General features: G+C 50.1%; 1 protein-coding gene across 1 annotated transcript; it reads left to right on the top strand.

Annotated features, from left to right (window-relative positions):
• Positions 1–1,549: 1,549 nt before the first annotated feature.
• Itpkc (inositol-trisphosphate 3-kinase C) lies at positions 1,550–23,126 on the top strand. Its single transcript, NM_178094.3, has 7 exons — positions 1,550–2,794; positions 10,770–10,872; positions 12,558–12,771; positions 14,993–15,197; positions 16,612–16,713; positions 17,256–17,327; positions 21,775–23,126. Exons 1-7 carry the CDS (start codon positions 1,658–1,660, stop codon positions 21,976–21,978), a joined length of 2,037 nt encoding a protein of 678 aa, NP_835195.1. The 5' UTR covers positions 1,550–1,657; the 3' UTR covers positions 21,979–23,126.
• The last annotated feature ends 389 nt before the right edge of the window (positions 23,127–23,515 follow it).

Genomic DNA, 23,515 nt, shown 5'->3' with positions numbered 1-23,515 from the left:
TTTTTTTTTTTTTTTGATTCTTTTTTTCGGAGCTGGGGACCGAACCCAGGGCCTTGCGCTTCCTAGGTAAGCGCTCTACCACTGAGCTAAATCCCCAGCCCCTTCTTCATGGTTTTAAACATTGGAATTCTTTTCTGAAAAGGACTTACCTATTTATTTTTATTATTATTCGAGACAGGCTTTCTACAGGTAGCTCTCGCAGACCTGGAACTGACATAAATTCAGAGACCTGAGTACTGGGGAGAACTGAGTAAAGGTGTGAGCCACCATTCCAGCCGTAAAAAGATTTAATTTTTTTTTCTTTTTTTCAGAGCTGGGGACCGAACCCAGGGCCTTGCACTTGCTAGGCAAGCGCTCTACCACTGAGCTAAATCCCCAACCCCAAAAGATTTAATTTTATGTGTGTGGGTAATTTTATATATGCAAGTATGTCTGTGGTCGCTGTGCATGCCTGGAAGAAACCGGAAGAGAGTGTTCAACGCTCTAGAACTCAACTTACAGGTGACTGTGATCCCCCCCCCCCCCCCCCCCCGCACATAGTGCTGGAAAACAAACTCCCAATTCTTCACAAGAGTAACTAATGGCTCTCAACTGCAGATCCATCTCTCCAGCCCTGGAATTGTTGTTGTTTTGTTATAGTTGTTTTTCAAAACATGGTTTCTCGGTGCATAGACCCTGGCTGTCCTAGAACTCACTTTGTGGACCAGGCTGTCCTTGAACTCACAGAGGTCCGCATGCCTTTGACTCCTTAGTGCAGTAATTAAAGGTGTGAGGCACATACCCAGCTAGCCTCAAAACTCTTTGAAAACAAACATACATTTATTTATGCACAAATGTTGCACTATGCAGTCTTGGGATTAAACTCATCAGGCTTGGCATTTAATTCTCAGTCGTTTAATTCTCCTCTTTTATGTGTATTGGGAAGGAGGGTGTTTGAGATGGGGTCTATGTAGTCCAGGCTGGCCTAGAACTCACACAATTCTGCTAGCCTCTGCCTCCAGAGTGCTGGTATTAAAAGCTGTACCATCATGTTCTGTCTCTTCTGGGTGCGTGGGTGTGAATACTCCTGACTAGGAACTGGTTATGGAGCTAAGGATGACCTTGAACTCCTGAACCTTCAACCTCCATCTCCCAAGTGATGAGATTACAGGTTTTACCACCGTGCCCACCTAGACATCAGGTTTCTCACGGGAAATTTAGAGGAAGGGAAAGACACTGAAGGTAACTGCTTGAGAAGTGACTGCGGAAGCACTCAAACTAACGCCTGTGGGGACGTCTCAAGTCCACCTTGTCTCTGAATATTGAATGAGTGCGTGGTTGAACTGATTACTGGGGTAGAGTAAGTGATGTAGGGAAAAGTCGCGGGGGCGCACGACTTAGACCCCGGGTCAGACCTAGAAACCTAGTGTCCTTTCCCAGCGAGACACACGGTGCCAACCGAAGCTCCGCCCCACACTCGTGATTCGTCACATCCGGCGAGGGCCGTGTTTTGGGCTTTCCCTGGGAGGTGGAGTATCGGTTAACCCCTACATATCCGAGCGGCCTGGAGCTCGGCGGGCCGGAACCCACGAGTTGGGGCTCCCCAGCCACACCCCTTGTAGGATTTAAAGGGGAAGGAGGGGCCGGACGGGCCGGAGCCCGAGCCGAGGGAGCGGGTATGAGGCGCTGCCCGTGCCGGGGGAGCCTGAGCGAGGCGGAGGCCGGCGCATTGCCAGCCGAGGCCCGCATGGGGCTGGAGGCGCTGCGAGGTGGGCGGCGGCGACAGCCGGGATTGCAGCGCCCTGGGCCGGGAGCAGGTGGCCCGACGGGACGGCCAGAGGGGGGCGGTCCCCGGGCCTGGATCGAGGGGTTCAGCCTGCACTCAGAGGCGGAGAGGACCGACTTCGGGCCTGCGCCGTGTCCGGACGGTCCACAGGCAGAACCCTGTGGAGACGAACACGAGGAGTGCGAAGCAGCTGGCCTAGGAGTTGCCTCGGAGAAGCCCAGCCAAAATAAGGAGCTAGACGGGTCCAACCTCCAGACACATCCAAAACTGAGCAGCCCCCTGGCTGAGATGGAGATGGCCGGTTCCTGGACAGATGGTTTTCGAACTGATCTTCACAGACCTGACCTCCAGGCTCGGCCAAAGAGAGCCAGCCTCTGTACCCAACCAGGGTTTGATGAATCCTGGACCGAACTGGACAGATCCGAGCTGTGGCAGACTCTACCAGAGAGGGACAAGCCCTGGGTTGATCACCTCCGGACCCACCAAGACATGTCCAGACTCCAAAATCACCCAGCCTGCCCCTCACCAGAGCCAAGTGCTGGTACCTCCTGCAAAGAATTGAGCGCAGATGGTTCCAGGACACCACATGACACCGATGGCTTCTGGATAGAGTCCCAAACTGATGGCTCCCTCATAGGACCTAGTACTCAGACAGCCTGCAGACAGCCTGCAAACGATGGTTTTTCAGCACAGGACACTGACGGTACTTTGATTCAACCTGGCACTGATGATGGTCCCTGGGTTGATAGCGTTTTGGAGAAGTCCAATGGAGATGATCCATTAATGGAACCAGAGCCCAGAGACTTGGTGACTAACCTGTGCTCCCACCTGGAGTGCAGCTCCCTGTGTCCTGTGCCCCGCCTTATCATCACCTCAGAGTCTCCTGAGCCTGGGGCCCAGCCGCTGGGACCCCAAGCCCGGATTGAGGGGGGGACTGGCGGCTTCTCTTCTGCCTCCTCTTTTGACGAATCTGAGGATGACTTGGTGGCTGGGGGCGGAGGTACCAGCGATCCTGAGGACAGATCTGGAGTGAGTAGGACCCATTTTTCCCCAGAGCGTGCCTCACCACCCCACGTCTCCCATCCTTTTGACTTGGCTTAGAAAGCGCTCTTGCAGGCTACCCTTCGCTACCTGCCAGCAATTACATCTCTAGCTCTCTCTTCCCTTCACTGGTCATCTCCCCGTGACAGGCCGCTAACCCATCTGGTGAACCCCCTACTCTTTGCCCTTTCATTTCCAGCTTTCCCTTTCCCCCTCTGTCTGTTCTTGGAAGCTTTCCCCAGTGGAGGATGGATCACTGACTCACTTAATCATGCCCAGGGACCTCTGAGACGTAACAGTGTGTGAGTCTAGGTGGGCACATAATTTTACATAGAAGGTCTGTGAATGCTGTTGAATCCTCTGGAGGGGGCCTGGTACCAAGCTCTTAAGAATAGCACCAGTAAGGGGTTGGAGAGATGGCTCAGCGGTTAAGAGCACTGGCTGTTCCATCCAAATGGACCCAGGTTCAAATCCTAGCACCCACATGGCAGTCCACAACTGTCTGTAACTCCAGTTCCAGGGGATCTGACACCCTCACACGGACACACATGGAGGCAAAACACCATTTTTTTTTAAATATAATACCACTAGATAGAAGGAATGCACATACATTCTCAAATCTATTGATTGAACCCTTGGCCTATCTGCCCACTCTCTTTTTCTTTTCTTTTCTTTTTTTTTAATTTTCTTTAGACATTCTTCTGCGGCCCATCCTGGCCCGAAATTTACTATTTTACTGAGTCTGGCCTTGCACTGATCATCTAGCCTCTGGGATTACAGACATACATGTTTTACTATGCTGCATCTCCCCCACCCCCCATAAGATAGATTTGCTGTGTAGACCGTGCTGGCCTGGAGACTAGACTCCAGCTTGCTAAGATCACCCTGCCTCTGCCTTCCAGGAATTACAGACAGGGGTGTGTCACCATGCCACAATCGTTTGTCCTTAGGAAGCATGTCCTGCGGCCATCCTGATGCCCTAAGCCTTTTTAAAAAAGATGCATTTATTTATTTTTTTTTACTTAGATTTATTTATTTTATGTATATGTATGTTTTGCCTGCCTGTATAAATGTGTACTATCTGCATGGGTGCCTGCTGCCCGGGAAGGTCAGCAGAGGGAGTCAGAAGTTACAGATGGTGCGAGCCACGGTTTAAGTGCTGGGAATCCAACCTCAGACCTCTTCAAGAGCAAGAGCAACAAGTATTTCAGAGCTTTCATTAGATGTTTCATTAGATGGTCAGGTGCTGGCAGGTATCTAAGTTAGCGAACCGCTAACAGTTTTGCTACCTTGAGCTTTCTTTTTTTTTTAATTTTTTTATTGATTTTTATTTATATGAGTACACTGTAGCTGTCTTCAGACACACCAGAAGAGGGCACCAGATCTCATTACAGGTGGTTGTGAGCCACCATGTGGTTGCTGGGAATTGAACTCAGGACCTCTGGAAGAACATCCAGTGCTCTTAACCGTTGAGCCATCTCTCCAGCCCCTACCTCGAGCTTTCCAAAGGCTGGGATGGCAGGTCTGAGCTGACAGGTCCAGCTGCCCCCAGCTTTCTTTGACTATTCAGAGGTGGGAGGGGGCTGCAGAGATAGCTCAGCAGTTAATGAATGGACTGCTCTTGCAGAAGACCAGAGTTGGACTTCCAGCACTGTGGGGCTGCTCCCGACTGCCTGTGACAACATTTCCAGGGGATCTAACGCCTCTGACCTTTGAGGGTACTTGCAGTCACACAGACCTGCCCACACCCACACACACACATAATTAAAAATACAATCTTAAAAAAAAAAAAAGTTCAGAGGGCAAAAATGCTCAAGGATCCTCACCCCAGCCAAGTACCTACCATGTACCCAGGCTGGCCTTGAACTTATGATAACGATCTTACTGCCTCGGTCCTCCCAAGTGCTGGGATTACAGTCATGAGCCGACAGACTGACTAGCTCTAGTTTTTCTCTAGATGCTCACAGGGCAAGATGCTCAGGGATCCTCAGCCTATCCAGGTACCCACCTAATCTCCTGGACTCCTCTGCTCCCCAAGGGGCCCCTTCAAACTCCTGTTTACATATTCCACCTTCGCCCCCAGCCTGGGTGTGGCTCTCTCATGAATCAGAGGAGCAAGCAGGGCAGGTTCGGGAGGGAGGGGCAGAACAGACACAGGTGTGGAAAAGAGCCTCAGGTAGGGTGCAGAGTCCATCTGGTTGCCAGCTTGTCTGTGGAGTCCTCCTACTGGTCTCCGGCCCCTGGAATCTACCTCGATCTCCCCCCCCCTTAGCTTGTGTACCTCCCTCAGAGACGTGTTCACACATGTGGTCCCAGCTGTGAGAAACAGACCTGCCCAAGCGTGTTCATGCCCACACAAAAGAGCCAACCCTCCAGGGCTTTGTGCCATGACTCTTCACCGTGCCTGCCCTCTCAGCTTGACGTCTCTGCACAGCTGAGTTGGAGCTGAAGGAGAGCAACAACAGCGCTGATGACTGTGACTGTCACAGGCACTCTGCGCTGCTTGTCACTCCTCAGGGCAGTCCTGTGACACACTGCTGTCCTTTCTTACAGATGAAGAAATCAGGGCACATCCTCTCCAAGGACGTCACACACTTAAGGTTTAACCCCCCACGAGCCACGTGGCGGTGCAGACCTTTAATCCCATAGGCAGAGGCAGGTAGATCTGGTCTACACAGTGAATCCTAGGACAGCCCTAGCCATGACACAGCGAGACCCTGTCTATAAACAAACAAAAAAATTTAACCCCTAGGCTTGGTGCTGTGACTCACCTGTAATCCCAGCAGAATGAGAGGCTGAAGCAAAAGATTAGCCTAAATCTGAAATGTGCCTGAGCGGCAATATGAACCCCCCTGCCCCAAGATACGTATGTTCAAACCCTTTCAAATACCAGAAACTGAAGGGGCCTGCCTAGATACCTAGGTCCCTTCTCTTCCCTCCCGTCTTTCTGCTTCTCTCCTCTTGTCTGTCTGTCTTTCAGACTTGCTAAGTATTCTTGTTAGGAGGTGCAGACAGGCTTGGAGCTTGCTGTGTAGATGTAGTCCTGGCTGGCCTTGAACTTATGGCAGCACTGTTGCCTCGGCCTCTTGAATGCTGGGGTGACAACTGTGCTCCCCCATGCTGTGGTACTTTTTTTTTTTGCTTCACCGTTTCTGTCTATGTATTTATTATGTTATTTAGTGTGTGAATGCGCGCGTGTCACAGTGTGCCCATGAAGGTCACTGGACAAGTTATTTCTTTCTTTGCACCGTGTGGGGTCCAGGAATCAAACTCAGGTTGTCTGCTTTAGCAGCAAGTGCCTTTACCTGCTGAGCCGTCTCACCACCTGTGCTTTTGTCTGCATGCCTACACACAAGTGTGTGCCCGTGTGTGTATGTGCTCGTGCATGCATGTGTGTGCATGTGCACACACATGTGTGTGTGTGCGTGTGTTATTGAACCTGAAGAACTGAATGGACCTAGGACCACCGTATGCATGCTGGGCAGGCACTGTACTACTGAGCTCTGACGACAGTCCTCTTTTTCAGTGCTTACTTGGAGACAGGTTTTTCCGACATTGCCCAGGCCTTGAACTTGGTATGTGTTCCTAGCAGGCTTGGATTTACCTTCTTCCTGACTCAGTCAGCATCCCTTTCTTCTCTGTCTATAACCATTTGGGTTTTTTTTTTGTTTGTTTGTTTGGTTGGCTTCTCTGTGTAGCCCTGACCTGAAACTCTATAAACCAGGTGACCTCAAAATCTGCCTGCCTCTGCCTCGGAGTGACGGAAGGCATGCACTGCGGCCGCCCAGCCCAGTTGTTTTGACACTGGGTCTCACTCTGTGGTCTAGGATGGCCAAGAGCATTTGGTCTTCCTGCCTCTGCCTCCCTAGTGGAGTGTGCCTTTGAGTCCGGCCGTACTGGGAGATTAGTACTTTCGGCTCACTTTTGTTTTATAGGTGGGGAAACTGAGGCACAGAAAGGCATCTTGTGCTTGGTACTGGCTAAGTAAAAGCCACAATTTTTGACTTAGTTCTAGCTTGAGTTTCAAACTTTCCATTTTAAGCCCTCCGGCCTGGGGGGGGGGAGGCTCTCGCTGACCTGCCCGCCTTCTTCCCACTCCTCTTCGTCTTTCCAGAAGCCATGCTATGCCAAAACTTCCTGAAACCATCAGCATCAAGGCTGTGTTCATAACCTCCTGTCTTCAGGCCTCGGCCGGCCACCCTCTGCTGTCCTGACCGTCCTTCTGCGAAGCCTGAGTGCACACTGTCCTGGCTCCTTGCTTTCTTGCCTGCACATGTTCCTGTGGCTGACAGTCCCTCACTTCCTACTCTTTATTTAATTCTGAAATCACATCTGACCATAGTGGCCTAGCTGTGTGCCCTTCCCTCCTGTTTGTTTTTATAACAAGGTCTCATAGCACTGGTTGGCCTTGAACTGTACAGTGTAGCTTAAGGTGACCTTGAACTCCTAATCCTCCACCTACAGGCGCACCCCACTGCCTGGCCTTTCTTTTTCTGTCCTTCCTTTTTGTCATCCTCTTATAAACAGTAATTGTTTCCTAAGCTCCTGTACTTTGCTGGAGATACTGGTGATCAAATCACGACTCTTTATATATGATCTTCTGACCCAGGATCTTACTGTGTTGTCCTCTCTGGCCTGGAAAGTCCATGTAAGCCAGATTGATCTGGAACTCACAGAGATCCGCCTTCCTCAAGACACGATTCTTCCAGGCTGGTGGGGCCACAGATGAATCTCCACAGCTTGAGAGGGCAGGGCAGGGGTGAGAGAAGCTTAGGGTTGTGAGAATCCATAGTATAGTTAGGCAGATCTAAGGTATCAAAGAGAGCGTCCTAGAAGAGGGGGCAGGTAAGCTGAGACTGATAAACTATTCCCCGAAAGCCCAGATTAAGATAAAGGACTGGGGCTGTGGCTCAGTGGTAGAGCCCCTGCCTAGAATCCCCCAGTGAGGGGCTGGGGGCGTAGCTCAGTGGTAGAGCCCCTGCCTAGAATCCCCCAGTGAGGGGCTGGGGGCGTGGCTCAGTGGTAGAGCCCCTGCCTAGAATCCCCAGTGAGGGGCTGGGGGCGTGGCTCAGTGGTAGAGCCCCTGCTTAGAATCCTCCAGTGAGGGGCTGGGGGCGTGGCTCAGTGGTAGAGCCCCCACCTAGAATCCCCCAGTGAGGGGCTGGGGGCGTGGCTCAGTGGTAGAGCCCCTGCTTAGAATCCTCCAGTGAGGGGCTGGGGGCTGTGGCTCAGTGGTAGAGCCCCTGCCTAGAATCCCCCAGTGAGGGACTGGGGGCGTGGCTCAGTGGTAGAGCCCCTGCCTAGAATCCCCCAGTGAGGGGCTGGGGGCGTGGCTCAGTGGTAGAGCCCCTGCCTAGAATCCCCTAGTGAGGGGCTGGGGGCGTGGCTCAGTGGTAGAGCCCCTGCCTAGAATCCCCCAGTGAGGGGCTGGGGGCGTGGCTCAGTGGTAGAGCCCTTGTGCTGAGGGCATGCTGGAGGTTTGGGGTACCATCTTCAGTATTGGTGAATGAGAGAGATGTAGGGGCAGGTGTTTATGATAAAACCAGTGTTTGGGGGACACCTGCTGTATCAGAGCAGGTACTAAGACATACTTGTAGCCTAACAAGTCCACTTCCCTGCATAAACTCCAGTCCAGCTGGAATGCAGTGAGTAAGCCCCAGGGAAATGGGGTCAGAAAGCCCAGAACCAGAAACCCAGCACGGTGCCTGGTGATATTATGCCAGTGGCTTCACCTCTGAATCTGTTTCCTCCCGTGTGACACAGACAACCATCTTGCTGGGGCTGTTTTTAGGATTAAGTAGGGAATGGCACACAGTCTTTGTCATGGTGCCTGGAATGTTCCAGGTGCTTAGTAAACAGGAACCTTGATGAATCATCTCCTCCCCATGGGAGAAAAGAGCCCTTCCTGGATCCCATGCTGTCCAACACCCTGACTCCTTGCTTAGCATCTGGCTCCCTGCAGCTTGCTGTCTGCTGGGGAGCTGGGAGAAAACATGCCCTTGACCCTGGGGGCAATGCGGGGTGAGCACACCGCTCCCTTCTCTGCATGTGACCCACTCTCACAGCTCATGCTAAGGGCCACCCTGTGCCTGGGATGAGTGTGTGTGCAGGCACTCACACATGCCTGAGTCAGACGTGAAGCAGCATGATTAACCCTGCTCGGTATTTGCTCCTTTATAGTACTGGCATGAGGTCCAGAGTCTGCCGCTGTGCCCCAGCCCTTCCCTGGTTTTCTATTACACCCCCTCCCCACCCCAACTCTTCCCCTCCCTTCCATCTCTCCTTTTCTTTCTGCTGTTCTTTGTAGCCTTCTAACATTCACTGTGTTCCGGTCCCATGGCAGCTCCTGGGGGTTGGCTCTGCCCTTCTACCAGGTGGGTTCTGGGGACTGAACGCAGGCTTCAGTTGGGCCTTTTACCCCTGAGCCAGCCTGCCCTGGCCTTAATGTTCGCTACCGAGATGCTCACCTGTTTCCATATTTTCTTCTTTCTTTTTTTTTTTTTTTTTAAAATTAGTTTATGGGTCGGGCTTGATGGCACTCACCTTTAATCCCAGCATTCAGAGGCAGGCAGATCTCTGAGATCTAGAACAGCCAGAGCTACACAGAGAAACCCTGTCTCAAAAAACCAAACCAACCGAAAGTCAAGATTGATTGATTGGTCTCACTGTGAGCAGCTCTGTGGGTGCTATACAGAGCAGGCTGGCCATGATTCATACAGATCCACCTGCCTCTGTCTCCTCAGCGCTGGGATCAAAGGTGTGCGCCACAATGCTCTGCCTAAGACTATTTTTAAAAGTGATTTTCATATGTGTGTGTGTGTGGGGGGGGGTTGAATATCAGTCTCCTACCCAAGGAGGCCAGGAAAGGGTGTGGGATCCTCTGGAGCGGGAGTTACAGAACTCCCCAGCTCTCTGTGAACTGCCCCAGAGGGTACCAGATGTGGGTGACTGGAGCCCTTTGTAAGAGCAGATATATTTACCCTCTGAGCTATCTCTCTAGCCCCTCTGTATTTCTCTTACGTCTCCTTGTTAGTCAGTAGATGAAGGTCTGCTGGAGTGGGACTGGAGAGATGGCTCAGGGTTCAGACCGCTGGTTCTTACAGGGGACCTGAATTTAATTCCCAGCACCCACATGATAGTGTACAACCACCCATAAACTCCAGTTTCAGGGAAGCCAATGCTTTCTTCTGACCTGCGGGCCCCAGATATGCATACATGTACATACATGTACATACATCTAAGTAAAGCTTCGATACATATGAATAAATCCAATTTTTTTTTAAAATAAAAAGATCTGCTATACGAACAAATTGTCCCCAAACATGAATGACTTGGAGCAACAGCAAAAGTTTTGCTCATACACGTGACAGATTAGCTATGGCTGGGGTGTCCTGCTCTGTGCTGTCCGCCTTTAGGGACCAAGGCCCATTCCTGCCCAGCTCCTTACCCCCAACAGGGAACTGAAAAGGGAGCTTCTGAACTGGTCTGCAGCTTCCGCCTGTAAGTGACACTTCCAGTCACAGTTCACTAGCAGAGCAAGTCAGTAACCCCAGTTCAGGAGGGAACGAGCTGCCCGAAGGGGGACAAACCAGGGCACTTGGCAACCAGCACTTTATCACTCTCCATCACTTATGTCACCTCTCTCTCTCTGGTGGGCCTCTCCGTTCCTCCACTCCATCTCTATGGTTTGCTCCAGACCTGACCTTACTGAGAGGCAGGAGGTTTGGCTTCTGTGCTTTGTGCCTGGGTTTAGGGCATACTGAATTTTGGTTGTTGCTATAGTAACCAAACCTTCCTCCTATGACAAACACGTGGAGACAGACTCTTCCCCACTGGGTAGTCTCATCATCACTGGACTAAGTGGGGTTCCGTCGCTCCCACCAGAGGGACCCTGCTCCTAGGAGGCCACCAGGACAGTAATTCCCTGGCCTTGATCTATACCTCATGCTCACCCTCCCTGCAGAGCAAGCCCTGGAAGAAGCTGAAGACAGTTCTGAAGTACTCGCCTTTCGTGGTCTCCTTCCATAAGCACTACTACCCCTGGGTACAGCTTTCCGGACATGCTGGTGAGACTGGGGGACTTGGTTGACAGATCGTCAGGGCCCGGCATAGGTGTGTGACCTAGGAAAGTCCTGCACTGTATACTTCAGTACTGGCTTGGTGACAGTCCCCACCTATGGGGCTGCTATGAGAAATATTTAGGCCTAGTAATACTTTATTTATTTATTTTGAGATAGGATCCATATAGCCCTCGCCGGCCTAGAATTCACTCTGTAGACCAGGCTGGCCTTGATTTCACAAAGATCCACCTGCCTCTGTCCTCTGAGCGCTGAGATCTGCTGGTCGGTTGAGTCTCGGCTTCGGAGTGGGTGGGTACTACCTCACATCCACCTTATTTATGGGTGACCCTAGCCGAGCTGGGATTCAGTTCTCCACATTAATGTAGAACAAATCTTGCTGCCCTTGCAGGATTAACAGAAGAGTTGAGAGCAAAACATTGAGAGAGTGGGACAGGCAGGAGAGAAAGACAGCGACCAGTCCTGGGAGTCTTTATGTCTCCTGCATGGCGGATGCTCCGTAAACCAAAGCCAAATGGTTTTGTCCTGTGACTCAGTTGGAAGAAAAACAGGGCTTACCACATAGCCTTTGTGTGTGTTTCCTCACACAGCAAGATGGTAGGTAGAGCAGAAAACACGGTTGCCAGCATCCTTGACGCGTGGGCGCACAGCTTCTTCTTCACCGTCCTTCGCTTGTTTGTGTGAGGCAGGGTCTCACTGTGTCGTCCTCACTGGCCTGGGACAGACACACTGGAGACCCGCTGGCTTCAAACTCACCAGAGCTCAGACTCCTGTCTCTGCTTCCTAAATGCTGGGCTTAAAGGATTGCATCACCAAGCCTGGTTTGGCAAACATTTATAGTCCCATCACTTGGAAGGCTGAGGCAGGGGGATCATCAACTCAGAGGCCAGCCTGGGCTACAGAGCAAGACCTTTTGTCAACAAAGTAAAACTATCCTTTTGCCTTAAAAAAGAAAAGAAAAGAAAAGAAAAATTTGTAATTCTATCTTAGCCAGGTCCGTGTTCCAGGTAATGTCAGAATTATGAATTTATTTATTTTATACCTAGAGTGTTGCCATACAATCCAGGTTTGCCTTGAATTTACCGTGTATACTGGACTGGGCTCAAACTTGTGTCTATCTTCTTGCCTAAACCCTCTAATTTCTGGAACTAGAGGCTGAAGCCACTGTTTCTAGCAAAAATGAATTTAAATAAACCCAAGTGGCTGTCCTCTGGGGAATCATATGAGGGTCTGTTGTAGAGAGTTATGTCGTTAACTGAGACGTCACAGTTACCTCAGAGGACAAGAGCACCCACTAAAATTACAAAACGGGGCTGGCAAAATGGCTAGCTGAGTAAAGGCATTTTCTGTGCAAGCGGGATAGCCTGAGCTATTCCTAGAATCCACACAGAGTAGAAGTAGGCCCATTTAAAACCAGGTGTGAGCTGGACGGTAGGAGCCCATGACCTTAGTCCCAGCACTGGGTGGCAGGAGGGTTTTTATAAGTTTAAGGCCAGCTGTCTCAAAACAAACAAACAAGATACTCTAAGAGCAATACCCCAGAGAGGGAGGGAGAGAGTGTTGGTGGAGACAATGGACTGCATGACAGAATGACATGGCTGCTGTCTGATCTTGCAGGGAAATAGCCAATGTCAGGTCAGGCTCTGACCTCTCCTGGGTCTTGATTCCCACAGGGAACTTCCAGGCTGGTGAGGATGGCCGGATTCTGAAACGTTTCTGCCAATGTGAGCAGCGCAGCCTGGAGCTGCTGATGGGAGACCCCCTGCGGCCTTTCGTGCCCACTTATTATGGCATGGTGCAGCGGGATGGCCAGGCCTTCAACCAGATGGAAGACCTCCTGGCCGACTTTGAGGGCCCCTCTATCATGGACTGCAAGATGGGCAGCAGGTAGGACTGGGGCAACCATGGGGCAGTCAGAGGAAGTGGTGACCAGTTATGAAACTAGAGCCAAGTGAATCCAGAGTAGCTGCATCAGTGTGTGCTCTTGTCAGTGATCCATAAGGGTTCCAGGTGTGCCGGCCTGCTGCAAGGGCTCCAGGTGTGCCAGGGTTCCAGGTGTGCCAAGGTTCCAGGTGTGCCACCTGCTGCGGGGGCCGAGGTGGAGGTCAGGTGTGCCACCGGCCTGCTGTACCTTCTTGGTATTATTGATTCTATCTTGATATCACCTGTCTTGTTAATTTTTTTGATTAGTTGTTTAAATATTCTGGATACACACACTCACGCACGCACTATAATATGTGAATATTTTCTAACTTCTTTCTTTCACTTTTCCTGGAATGAGGACTAAACTCATGACCTTGCATTTGCCATTTCATTAATTAAGAACTTAATACCATTAACTCTAATACAGAATCTGGTGTTTTTTTCCCCTTGGAACCTCTCCCAGTTGTGAGGGCGTGGGGGGGTCTTGCTTTCTCTTAATAAACTAACATTGTTTCCTCTTTGAAAATAATTCTGGGGATGGCTTACTGTTTATAGGTACTGGCTGCTCTTCCAGAAGACCTGGGTTCCCAGCACCCATGTAGTGATTATCGTACCTTGTAACCCCAGATCTGAGGGAGTCAAATGCCTGCTCCTGGCCTCTCAGGGCTCCTTTATGTACAACGTGATGTTTATGTATCCACACAGACTCACACGTATAATGAGTTAAAATAAGTAAAAATAAATAAATCTTACCTTTTTTTTTACCTCCCAGGAGGCAGAGGCAGTTGGATCTCTATGAATTTGAGGCTAGCCTGGTCTATATAGTGAGTTCCAGATGGGGCTGGCAGGCTACATAGTGAGACCCTGTCTCAAAGTTCAGTAAAAATGAAAAATCTGGAGCCTGTGAGATGGCTCATTGGGTAAAAACTCAGGGCATCCAGCCTGACAGCCTGAGTCCCACCCCCGTGACTCCATATGGTGGAAAAGGGTAGCTGCTACAGATTATCTGTCCCCTTACCTCTTTGAAAGCATGTTTCCTCTGCCAGTAAATAAACACATGGTTTCAGAAACCTGAAATTCAAAATTTACTGTGAAATTGGAAGCTTCATTCAATAATTCTAAAATCTGAAAACTTCAAAGTCAGAAGCACCTTTAGTTCCAAGTTTTATTTCCTTTTGTTTATTTAATTCTATGTATCCTTAGTGCCCAAGGAATCCAGAAGAGGACATTAGATCACCTGGAACTGGAATTACAGACAGTTGTAAACTGGGTGCTGGGAATTCTTTTTAATTATGTGAGCAAATTTTGTGCCTGCACATATATTTGTGAACCTGATACCTGAGGAAGCCAGAATAGAGTGTTAGAATCCTTGGGACTAGAGTTACAGACACTTGTGAGCCACTTTCTGATGCTGGGATTGGAACTTAGGTCATCGGAAAGAGCAGACAGTGTTCCTAACCACTCAGCCATCTCTCCAGCTCCTGGTCCCAGGTATTTCAGGTAAGTAGTGGCCAAGCACCCAGGAGCTGAAGTACTTTCTGTTTTGTCAAACGTTGTTTGCCTACTATTGTTATTGATGGCCTTGTGTTTGAAGAAGATCTTAGCCTGAATGTGGTGGTGTGTGCCCTAAATCCCAGCACTAGGGAGGCAGAGTCAAGAAGATCTCTGAGTTCAAGGCCTACAGAGTGAGTGTTAGGACAGCCAGGGCTATACTAGAAAAACCCTATGTCAAAAAAAAAAAAAAAAAAAAAAAGAAAGAAAAACCCTATGTCAAGGAAAAAAGAAAAAAGAAAAAAAGTCTTTGCTTACTGTCTTGTTTATTGTTTAAATTTTTATAGTTTATTAGGTTTTTGTTTTGAGACAGATCTATATAGATATATAGAATATGAACATACTCACTTTCCTGAGCCCTCCCTTTTAAGTGTCCCAGCCTCCCTGGGCTCCACTCCTGGTCCTCCCTCCCTCATGGAGTATAGCAGCTGGAAGAAACTTTTATGTTTTTATTTTGTAAATTAAATATACTGGCTAGCCTTGAACTCACAGAGGTCCAACAGCCTCTGTCCTCCAATTGTTGGGATCAAATGCTTGCACCTCCATTCCCAGCAAAATATGTCTTATTATCAGGAAGTGTGAGCCCTGCAGCTCTATGCTTAACGGTTTTCTTTGGTCTATCCTGTGCGCTCAGGACATACCTGGAAGAGGAGCTGGTGAAGGCCCGGGAACGACCCAAACCCCGGAAAGATATGTATGAGAAGATGGTGGCAGTGGACCCAGGGGCTCCCACCCCAGAGGAGCACGCTCAGGGTGCGGTCACTAAGCCCCGATACATGCAGTGGAGGGAGACCCTGAGTTCAACTTCCACCCTGGGCTTCCGGATTGAAGGCATCAAGGTAAGAGCCAGGAGCTAGTCAGGGTTTTTTTTGACACTCAAGAGTTCTGGGACTGGAGCAGTGGACTGACTTCTTTTTTTTTTTCTTTTCTTTTCTTTTTTCGGAGCTGGGGACCGAACCCAGGACCTTCGCTTGCTAGGCAAGGCTCTACCACTGAGCTAAATGCCCAACCCCGTAGGCTGACTTCTTATGGGGTGTTCGTGGCAGGGGATGCTAGAATGAAGCAGACCCATGTTTGCTGGTCCAGTTAGCTGGTCTAGGGAAGGCTTCTCACTCCTGCATCTAGCAGAGGCAAGGTTTATCTGTGTACTAGAACATATTCCCTTTCCTGAGCCCCGCCTTTTGTGTGTCCCAGCCTCCCTGGGCTCCACGCCTGGTCCTCCTCCCTCCGCCATGGAGTATACCACTGGAAGGATCTTTTATGTTTGTATTTTGTAAATTAAATATACTTAGAAAAGCTGGATGTGGTAGCTTAGATCTTTCATCCCCCTGAAGACTGCGAATTCAATCTGAGTTACAGCGAGAGTTCAAGACCAACCTAGGCAGCTTAGAGATAACTCGTCTGGGGGAAGGGGTGGGGTGGGGGAGTTAAAATAAAAAGAGCTGGGAGATGTAGCTCAGTGTCAGAGGGCTCGCTGGGCGTGTGTGAGGCTTCAGGTTCAATTCTCAGTAGCACTAAACAAATAATAAAAAACTAAATAAACATTAGGGCAGTAGTGTATCAATAGAGCACATGCCTAGCATGTATGAGGAGACCACTGGTACAGTATCCCCACCCCACATCTGTTTGAATAATTAATCACATAGTCAATAAGTTTAAATAGCCAGGTGTGGTGGCTCATGTCTGAAATCCTAGCACTTGGGAGGCTGAAGCAGGAGACCAGGAGTTTGAATTCAGCTTAAGCATAAATAACCACCATACCCAGCCTCAGATACCCCATACCAGCTCTAGGCAGTAGATATACAGATGTTCCCATTTTCCAGATGAGGCATCGGAGGCTGAGGCAGGGAATAGGACTTGTTTAAGCTGAATGAGGCAATGCACTTGGGAAATAGAGGCAGAGGATCAGGAGTTCAAGGCCAGCCTTAGCTATGGGTAGTGAATTTTTGGTGAGCCTCAGATACATGGGACCCTGTCTCAAAAAGAGACAGATTTGCTTAAGCCCACACTGTAGCAGAATCATGATTGAAGCCAGAACCTGACCCCCTATCAGCCTACTTTGCTGGATGGGCTCAGCCATAACTGTGTGTTAGATGTGGAAGGAAGCTTACGGCAAAGTGTGATGGAGCTGGATTGAGTTGGGCTGGGCGGGCAGACGGTTTCCCTGAGTAGGGCTCATCAGGAAGGCCCTGAGGTTGCCCAGTGCTGGAGGTGAAACGGCACACCTGACAGCACTTCCATTTTGCTTTGCAGAAGGCCGATGGGACCTGCAACACCAACTTCAAGAAGACACAGGCTCTGGAGCAGGTGACAAAGGTGTTGGAAGACTTTGTGAATGGGGACGTTGGAATCCTAGTAAGTGAACACTTGAATCCTAAAATGTAGCAAGAGACAGCCACCGTCTGTTGTTGCTTCTGAGGCTGGCTTCCTGGCTTTGGGCTGTGCCAGGCTGGGCTACCCTGGCCAGCTTTGTTCACAGTCTGCCATTGGCTGGTGGCTTGGCTAAGAGTAGCTTTTACATCTGCCTTGGTTCACAGCCTTGTTCAGGCCTTGGGTGTCTGTGTGTTAGACAGTATGGCAGGCTAGCTTGTGCTGTCCTCACCTCGGGAACAGGAAGCTAACAGCATAGCAACGTTCTGTTGGCCAAAATAGACCAAGGCCCCACTCGGGGGAAGGGGAAACCTGACGCTGCCTCCCATGGAGGAGCTGTGGGCACAGGTGGGATTCCTGTCATCCGCTTCACTCTTGTGGGTACTACCTTATGGCTCCTCCCCAGTGCCACTTCTTCCCGCCATTTCCTTGCTTCCTTTTATTTCATTTTGACTGGCCGTCTAGGCTGTCAGGGTGAGGTCTTGGGTTTCTGTGCTAATGAGAGACCCTCTCTCTCTCTCACTCAGAGAAAGTACGTGGCGCGACTGGAGGACCTTCGAGACACTCTGGAGAATTCTCCCTTCTTCAAGACCCACGAGGTATGAGTTCCGGGTACCAGTAGGTGTATGTGGGCTCCAGTGTAGGGCTTAGCAGAGGGGATTCAGGAAAGGAGGAAGTGGGAGCATGGATTCAAGCCAGATGGTCTGGGATGTGGCTGGTGCTGATGTTTGACCTTAGACTTGCCTTCTTGGGCCTCAGTTTCCTTTTTTATTTCCAGGGCTGGGAGTCAAAACCAGAGCCTCTCATTCACGTGCTGAACACATCCAGTCCTTGTATTTTCTTTGTGAGAGAGGCATGTTTTTTTGACACCACACCCCATGTAGCCCAGGGTGGCTCGTAGGATCTTCCTGTCTTTAGCCTCCCACATGCAGGGATTACAGGGGACAGCACCACACCCAGCCTTCTGGACCCAGCTGGTTTCATCTGCTCAGACAAGAGCAGGGGTGGTGGCACCCCACTCTCAGGACAGCTGAGGGCTGAGAGTCACAAGAAGGCAACCTTCAGGGTGTACAGAGGCTGTCCCATTCACTACTCCTGGGTCTTAGAATTACTTTATGATTAGTAATGACATGTCTCCAGTACTGCCGTGTTGGGTGGTTCTCGTATTTTCCTTCTCCTAGCCTGTCTCTCATGTTGGTCCTTTTTTTTTTCATTTGTATGTTTTGTTTTCTATTAATTATTTGTAATGGGTATGGGCTTGTGCACACTTGGAGCACTGAGGACACCATGAGAAAGCACATGCGAGTCCACGAGATGGAACTCGGGTCCCCAGGCTTGGCAGCAAGTGCCCCACCCACTGTGCCGTTCGTTTTGTGGGTTTCATTTAGCCTAGGCTGGCCCAGAACTTCTGATCCTCCTGCCTCAGCCTTCACAAGCGCTAGGGTTATAGTTGTCACTATGCTTGCTGTCATCCTCTCTCTCTTAGGAGGCTTGGGTCGTCTGAGGCTGTTTGCAGGTCACAGTAGTGATGGTCTCAGAGTGTCTTGTCAGCAAGCCCCTCCCGCTGCCCCTAGCCCTTTCCTTTTCCTCAGTGGCATCTCTGACTTCTCTAGGAAGCTCTTGCTATTCAAGCTGAACAAGTCTCAATCCCAGCTGTGCTTCTCCTCAGCCTCCTCAGCCCAGGCAGCCCCCACGGAGGCCTCAGTGTCCATGGCACCTGTAGTTTGACAGCAGCAGCCGTGTGGGCACAGATGGAGGTTAATGAATAGACTATCTCTTAGAGCCCAGCCCACAGTAAGCCATCAGAGGATGCCAGCTGTCATCCTCAGGGTTGCTTTGGTCAAATGTCACCATTGTCCCTCTTGCTATCTCAGGCTTTATGAGGAAGTAGAGGTCTCTCCTCTCCTAGTGTTTGGTTTTGCTTGCCTAGTGTCTTTCTTCCATTTAAAATACACAGCAGTAGGCGTTTGCAGTTTCCCTCCCTTGACAGCTGGAGAGACATAGCAGTCTTGGATGCTTGCCATATGGTGACATCTGCAACTGGCTGGTGTCTATCTCTCTTTTCTGCTTGGTAGGAGATTTGAACTCAGGATCTCATGTCTGCCAGGCAAGTGCTCTACCTCTGAACTACATACCTTCCTCACACTCTCCACTTTTATTAAAGACAGGGTCTCGGGGCTGGAGAGATGGCTCAGCGGATAAGAACACTTGACTGCTCTTCCAGAGGTCCTGAGTTCAGTTCCCAGCAACCACACGGTGGCTCACAACCATCTGTAATGGAATCTTTTCTGCTATGTCTGAAGACAGATACAATATACATATATACATTATATATATACATTATATATATATATATATATATATATATATATATATATGTATGTATGTATGTATGACAGGGTCTCATGTAGCCCAGGCTGTCCTGGAACTTGCTATGTAGCTGAGGATGACGTTGTACTTTTGATCATCCTACCTCTACTTCCTGGGTGTGGCATAATTGGTGTGTGTTAATGCTTATAGGCAGACACTCTACTGACTGAGTTATAGCCCCAACTTTTCACCTTTTTTAAAAAATATTATTTATTTAATGTATATGAGTACACTGTAGCTGTCTTCAGACACACCAGAAGAGGGCATCGGATCCCATTCAGATGGCTGTGAGCCACCATGTGGTTGCTGGGAATTGAACTCAGGACCTCTGGAAGAGCAGTCAGTGCTCTTAACTGCTCAGCCATCTCTCCAGCCCCTCACCTGTTATTTTTGTTAGACAGGGTTTTACTGTGTATCTTTGGCTGGTCTAGAACTCACTAATAGACCAGGTTAACTTCTATAGGTTTTTATTTTGAGACAGGATTTAAGTTACCCATGCTACTCAAGGGACCAAGCCAGCTCAGTCAGTCAACAGGTTCTGGGGGGTGAGGGGTTTAAGGGGGGGGGCGAGGATTAAAAAGAAAAAGACAATTAAACAATACTGTAGATGCATGACCTCACCAGTTCTGAGACTGAAGTGGTAATTACATGTAGATAATAAGGTCAGATCTGGGTTAAGGAACAAGCAAGGTAATAAAGTCCCACGTTCACTGTTTCTAGGTGCTTATCAGGATGACCAAGATATCTGAGCCTACTTCCCTGTCCTAGCCCAAAGTCAAATTCTTGCCTGAAGCCGACTTCTTTGTTCTATCCCAAAATCAGACTCCTGCCTGATCTTACTTCTGTCCTAGCCCAAGGTCAAATTCCAGCCAAGTTCCTAGCAGTGGCCCCCAAAGCTCTCCACACTTTCTGTTGTCTAAACTACAGGCCTTGGACTTTTAATCCTCCTGCCTCAGGTTAAGGCCTGTGATCACAAGGTCTAGCAGCATGTGGCTCTCCAGATAGGCAGCTGGAGGTTAGAGGACAACATAGGAGAAATTTCTCTTTTTCCACCATGTGGGGCCCAGAAATCAAACTTCCTTAGGTCATCAGGTTTGGTGGCAGGTGCCTTTATGTGCTAAGCCATCTCACTGGCCCCTCTGCTCACTTCATAGCCCAGGTTAGCCTTGAGCTCATACACATTCCTGCCTCTGCCTCTGAGTGCTGGAATTAAGATGTGTATCACCATGGCTGGCTTAGTGACTTTCTTTTGAGGCAAGTTTACTCTGTCAGCCTTGGCAGGCCTGGAACTCACTGTGCAGCTCAGGTTGACCTGAGCTTGTGGCTGTCCATCTGCTTCCCCAATGTTTAGATTGGGGATGTACCACACCTGCTCATCAATGAGCAACAGCAGAGCTCCACTGCAGCCCCCACCGAGGAGTGCTCCACTATAGTCCCCACCGAGGAGTGCTCCACTATAGTCCCCACCGAGGAGTGCTCCACTGCAGTCCCCACCGAGGAGTACTCCACTGCAGTCCCCACCGAGGAGTGCTCCACTGCAGTCCCCACCAAGGAGTGCTCCACTGCAGTCCCCACCGAGGAGTACTCCACTGCAGTCCCCACCGAGGAGTACTCCACTGCAGCCCCCACCGAGGAGTACTCCACTACAGTCCCCACCGAGGAGTGCTCCACTGCAGTCCCCACCGAGGAGTGCTCCACTGCAGTCCCCACCGAGGAGTGCTCCAGGCAGACACTGGGAGCACTTTAGGAGCCTGTGGCTTGTAGAGTGCTTCTGGTGACCCCAGGAGGTACAGGGTTACCGACTTCCCCATTCTACAGACAGGGCACCAAGGCTGGAGGAAGGAAGCCACTTGCCTAACATTATCAGCCACCGTCCAGTAGGCCTAAGAAACCACTGTCCTAATCTAGAGAAGTCCTCCAAGTCTTGTGTTGAGTCTGAGTTCACTGACTCAGGGCTGGGACTGCATTTAAGTTTGTGCAAAGTGGATTAAAAATGACCAGCAAATAGCCTGGTGTGCTGCTGGCTCACACTGTTAGTGACAAAGAGGAAGCAGGAGGGCTGGGAGGCAGGCCAGCCTGGCCTGTACGAGGACACCCTGTTAACACAAATAAACCAAAAGAGAAGCCAGGCATCTTGGAACACGACTATAATCTCAGCACGTAGGAGGTAGAGGCAGGAGGATCTGGAGTTCAAGGACAGCCTTGGCTGTCTAGATAGCTCAGGACCATCTGGGACTAAAACCCCATCAAACAAAAAAATGAGGGATAGAAAACAAAGGTGACAGGGGCTAGGGATGTAGCTCTGCTGTGAACTCCTTAGTTTATTGGAGTCTCTGGATCATTCTCTGGGCGCGTGTGCATGCACACATGCACACACACACACACACACACACACACACACACACGATAATTGTAACATTCATTGTGTATTTGTTGAGTTTTAGGAATCCTTTGAAATGCTTTGTGGTCATTACATGTAAATTATATAATTATTCTCAGTTTGTATATTTAGAAACAGTCATAGAGAGGGTAAAATAGTTGCCCAAGCATCAGAGTCAGGAATTGAACTCAAGTAGCCTCATTCCAGAGTTTCTGCTGTCCACCACCCTGCTTTAGTGCTCAGTGGGGATACTTTGGCTAGTGCTCGCTCTAACTGCTTTTCTCTGTCTGCTGCAGGTAGTGGGCAGTTCCCTGCTCTTTGTGCATGACCACACCGGCCTGGCCAAGGTTTGGATGATTGACTTCGGCAAGACAGTGGCCCTGCCTGACCACCAGATGCTCAGTCACAGGCTGCCTTGGGCTGAGGGCAACCGTGAAGATGGCTACCTCTGGGGTTTGGACAATTTGATCTGCCTCCTTCAGGGCCTGGCCCAGAGCTGACGTCAGCTGCCACTGCTAGGCTCACTTGGGAGGATAGCGAGTGTCTGGCTGGAAGATGTTGTCTGGCCTGAGGCTGCTGATGGAAGATAAGGTGCCTCAAGGTGTCACCAGACCAGTATGGTCTGAGGAGCTCGAGGATCTCTGGCAGCACTGGGCTCCCCTAGGTTATGGGAAACAAGACAGGTGGAGGCATAGAGTTAGCAGAATGTGAATGGGGAATCCTGATCAGCTAGGAAAGCATCTAAGGGAGTACCAGAGGCCACAGCTGGAAGAATGAACATTTCCCTGAGTCGGCTCTGAGCCTAGAGCCGACAGGTTGGCTTTGTTCCCCAGAGGACCAGGCATCATTTGTGAAGACTACAGGAACTACTTGTCCACCTGGGCCAGTGACAGCCCCATCCTAGTGCTGAGAGGAGGGTGTGGCCTCCTGGGATACTTGCTGAGGCTGCCCAAGGCCTAATGCTCCTGTGGGGCCAGCTTGCCCTCCTTGCCAGGACAGAAGATTCCTCTCTGTTCCTTTGTGGACTTTGAGCTACTGCAGACCCAGAACGCAGCCATATGCACTGGGCCAGCACTGTGATCATCTTCCTTCCTTGGTGCACCAGCTCCAGCCTCAGCACCTCCTCCTCCTGTCCCTGACACCTGGGCTCTTGTCTTAGCAAAGTCCAGTGACAGGAAGGCATTTCTGAGGCAAGGGAGGAGGCTTCTCCTTGGGAAACAGCCAGCCTTGCCTCACTGTGTAAGTGCCCTGACTCACACACAGAATGACGTGCCAGGTTGCCCAGAAGCACAAGTGGGTGGGGCTGTTGGCCCTAACCGTGGACTACCTGGTTCTAACCAAAGACTCTAGACCTCTAGGGTGGGGTAGATAGAAAGCACCCTGTCCCTGTGCCCCAGCACTGCTCCAGAACCTTGGCTTCCTGGCCCACACCGATGGGCTGGCAAGGACAGGAACCTACCTCTTCTCTAAGCTGAAGCCCTAAGGTCGTCAAGGCTGGCTGACACGTCTTCCTTTTTTACTGACTGACTTATAGATATATATTTATACGAGGTAGTTAGCTGGGGTGGTGGTGTCAGGGAATCGAGGCAAAATGACTTTACTGTACCTCCTGCCTACAACAGCACCCCAATAAACAGGACAAAGTCAATGTTGTGGATATTTTTGGGCACCTGGGTATGTGGCATCTGAGACTCATACTCTGGACCTTCATGCTGGGGTAACAAGCACCTTGGGAAAGTGAGCAGGCTGAGGAGAGTCACCACTCATCCAAGACTCAGAAATGCCATTATTTCTTGTTAGACTTAAAAGATTGATCACTGGGTGGTGGTGCATGCTTTTAACCCTAGCACTAGGGGAGTGGGGTGGGGGCATAGGAGGAGGCAAAGGCAGGTGGATCTCTCTTGAGTTCCAGGCCAGCTTGGTCTAAGAATGAGTTCTAGGATAGCCAGGGCTACACAAAGAAAGTTTTGAAAACACACACCAAAGATTTGTACTGTGTGTGTGTGTGTGTGTGTGTGTGTGTACGCTGCACATATT

Source organism: Rattus norvegicus, chromosome 1 (genome assembly GCF_036323735.1).
Source record: "Rattus norvegicus strain BN/NHsdMcwi chromosome 1, GRCr8, whole genome shotgun sequence".
Classification (NCBI taxonomy): domain Eukaryota; kingdom Metazoa; phylum Chordata; class Mammalia; order Rodentia; family Muridae; genus Rattus; species Rattus norvegicus.
This window is presented reverse-complemented; position numbering and strand designations above follow the sequence as displayed.

Coding starts and splice junctions, on each gene's coding strand:
- Itpkc (NM_178094.3), top strand. CDS start 1,658: ATGAGGCGCTGCCCGTGCCGGGGGAGCCTGAGCGAGGCGGAGGCCGGC. Junction 2,795..10,769: donor ATCCTGAGGACAGATCTGGA/GTGAGTAGGACC, acceptor CCCTCCCTGCAG/AGCAAGCCCTGGAAGAAGCT. Junction 12,772..14,992: donor GACTGCAAGATGGGCAGCAG/GTAGGACTGGGG, acceptor CTGTGCGCTCAG/GACATACCTGGAAGAGGAGC.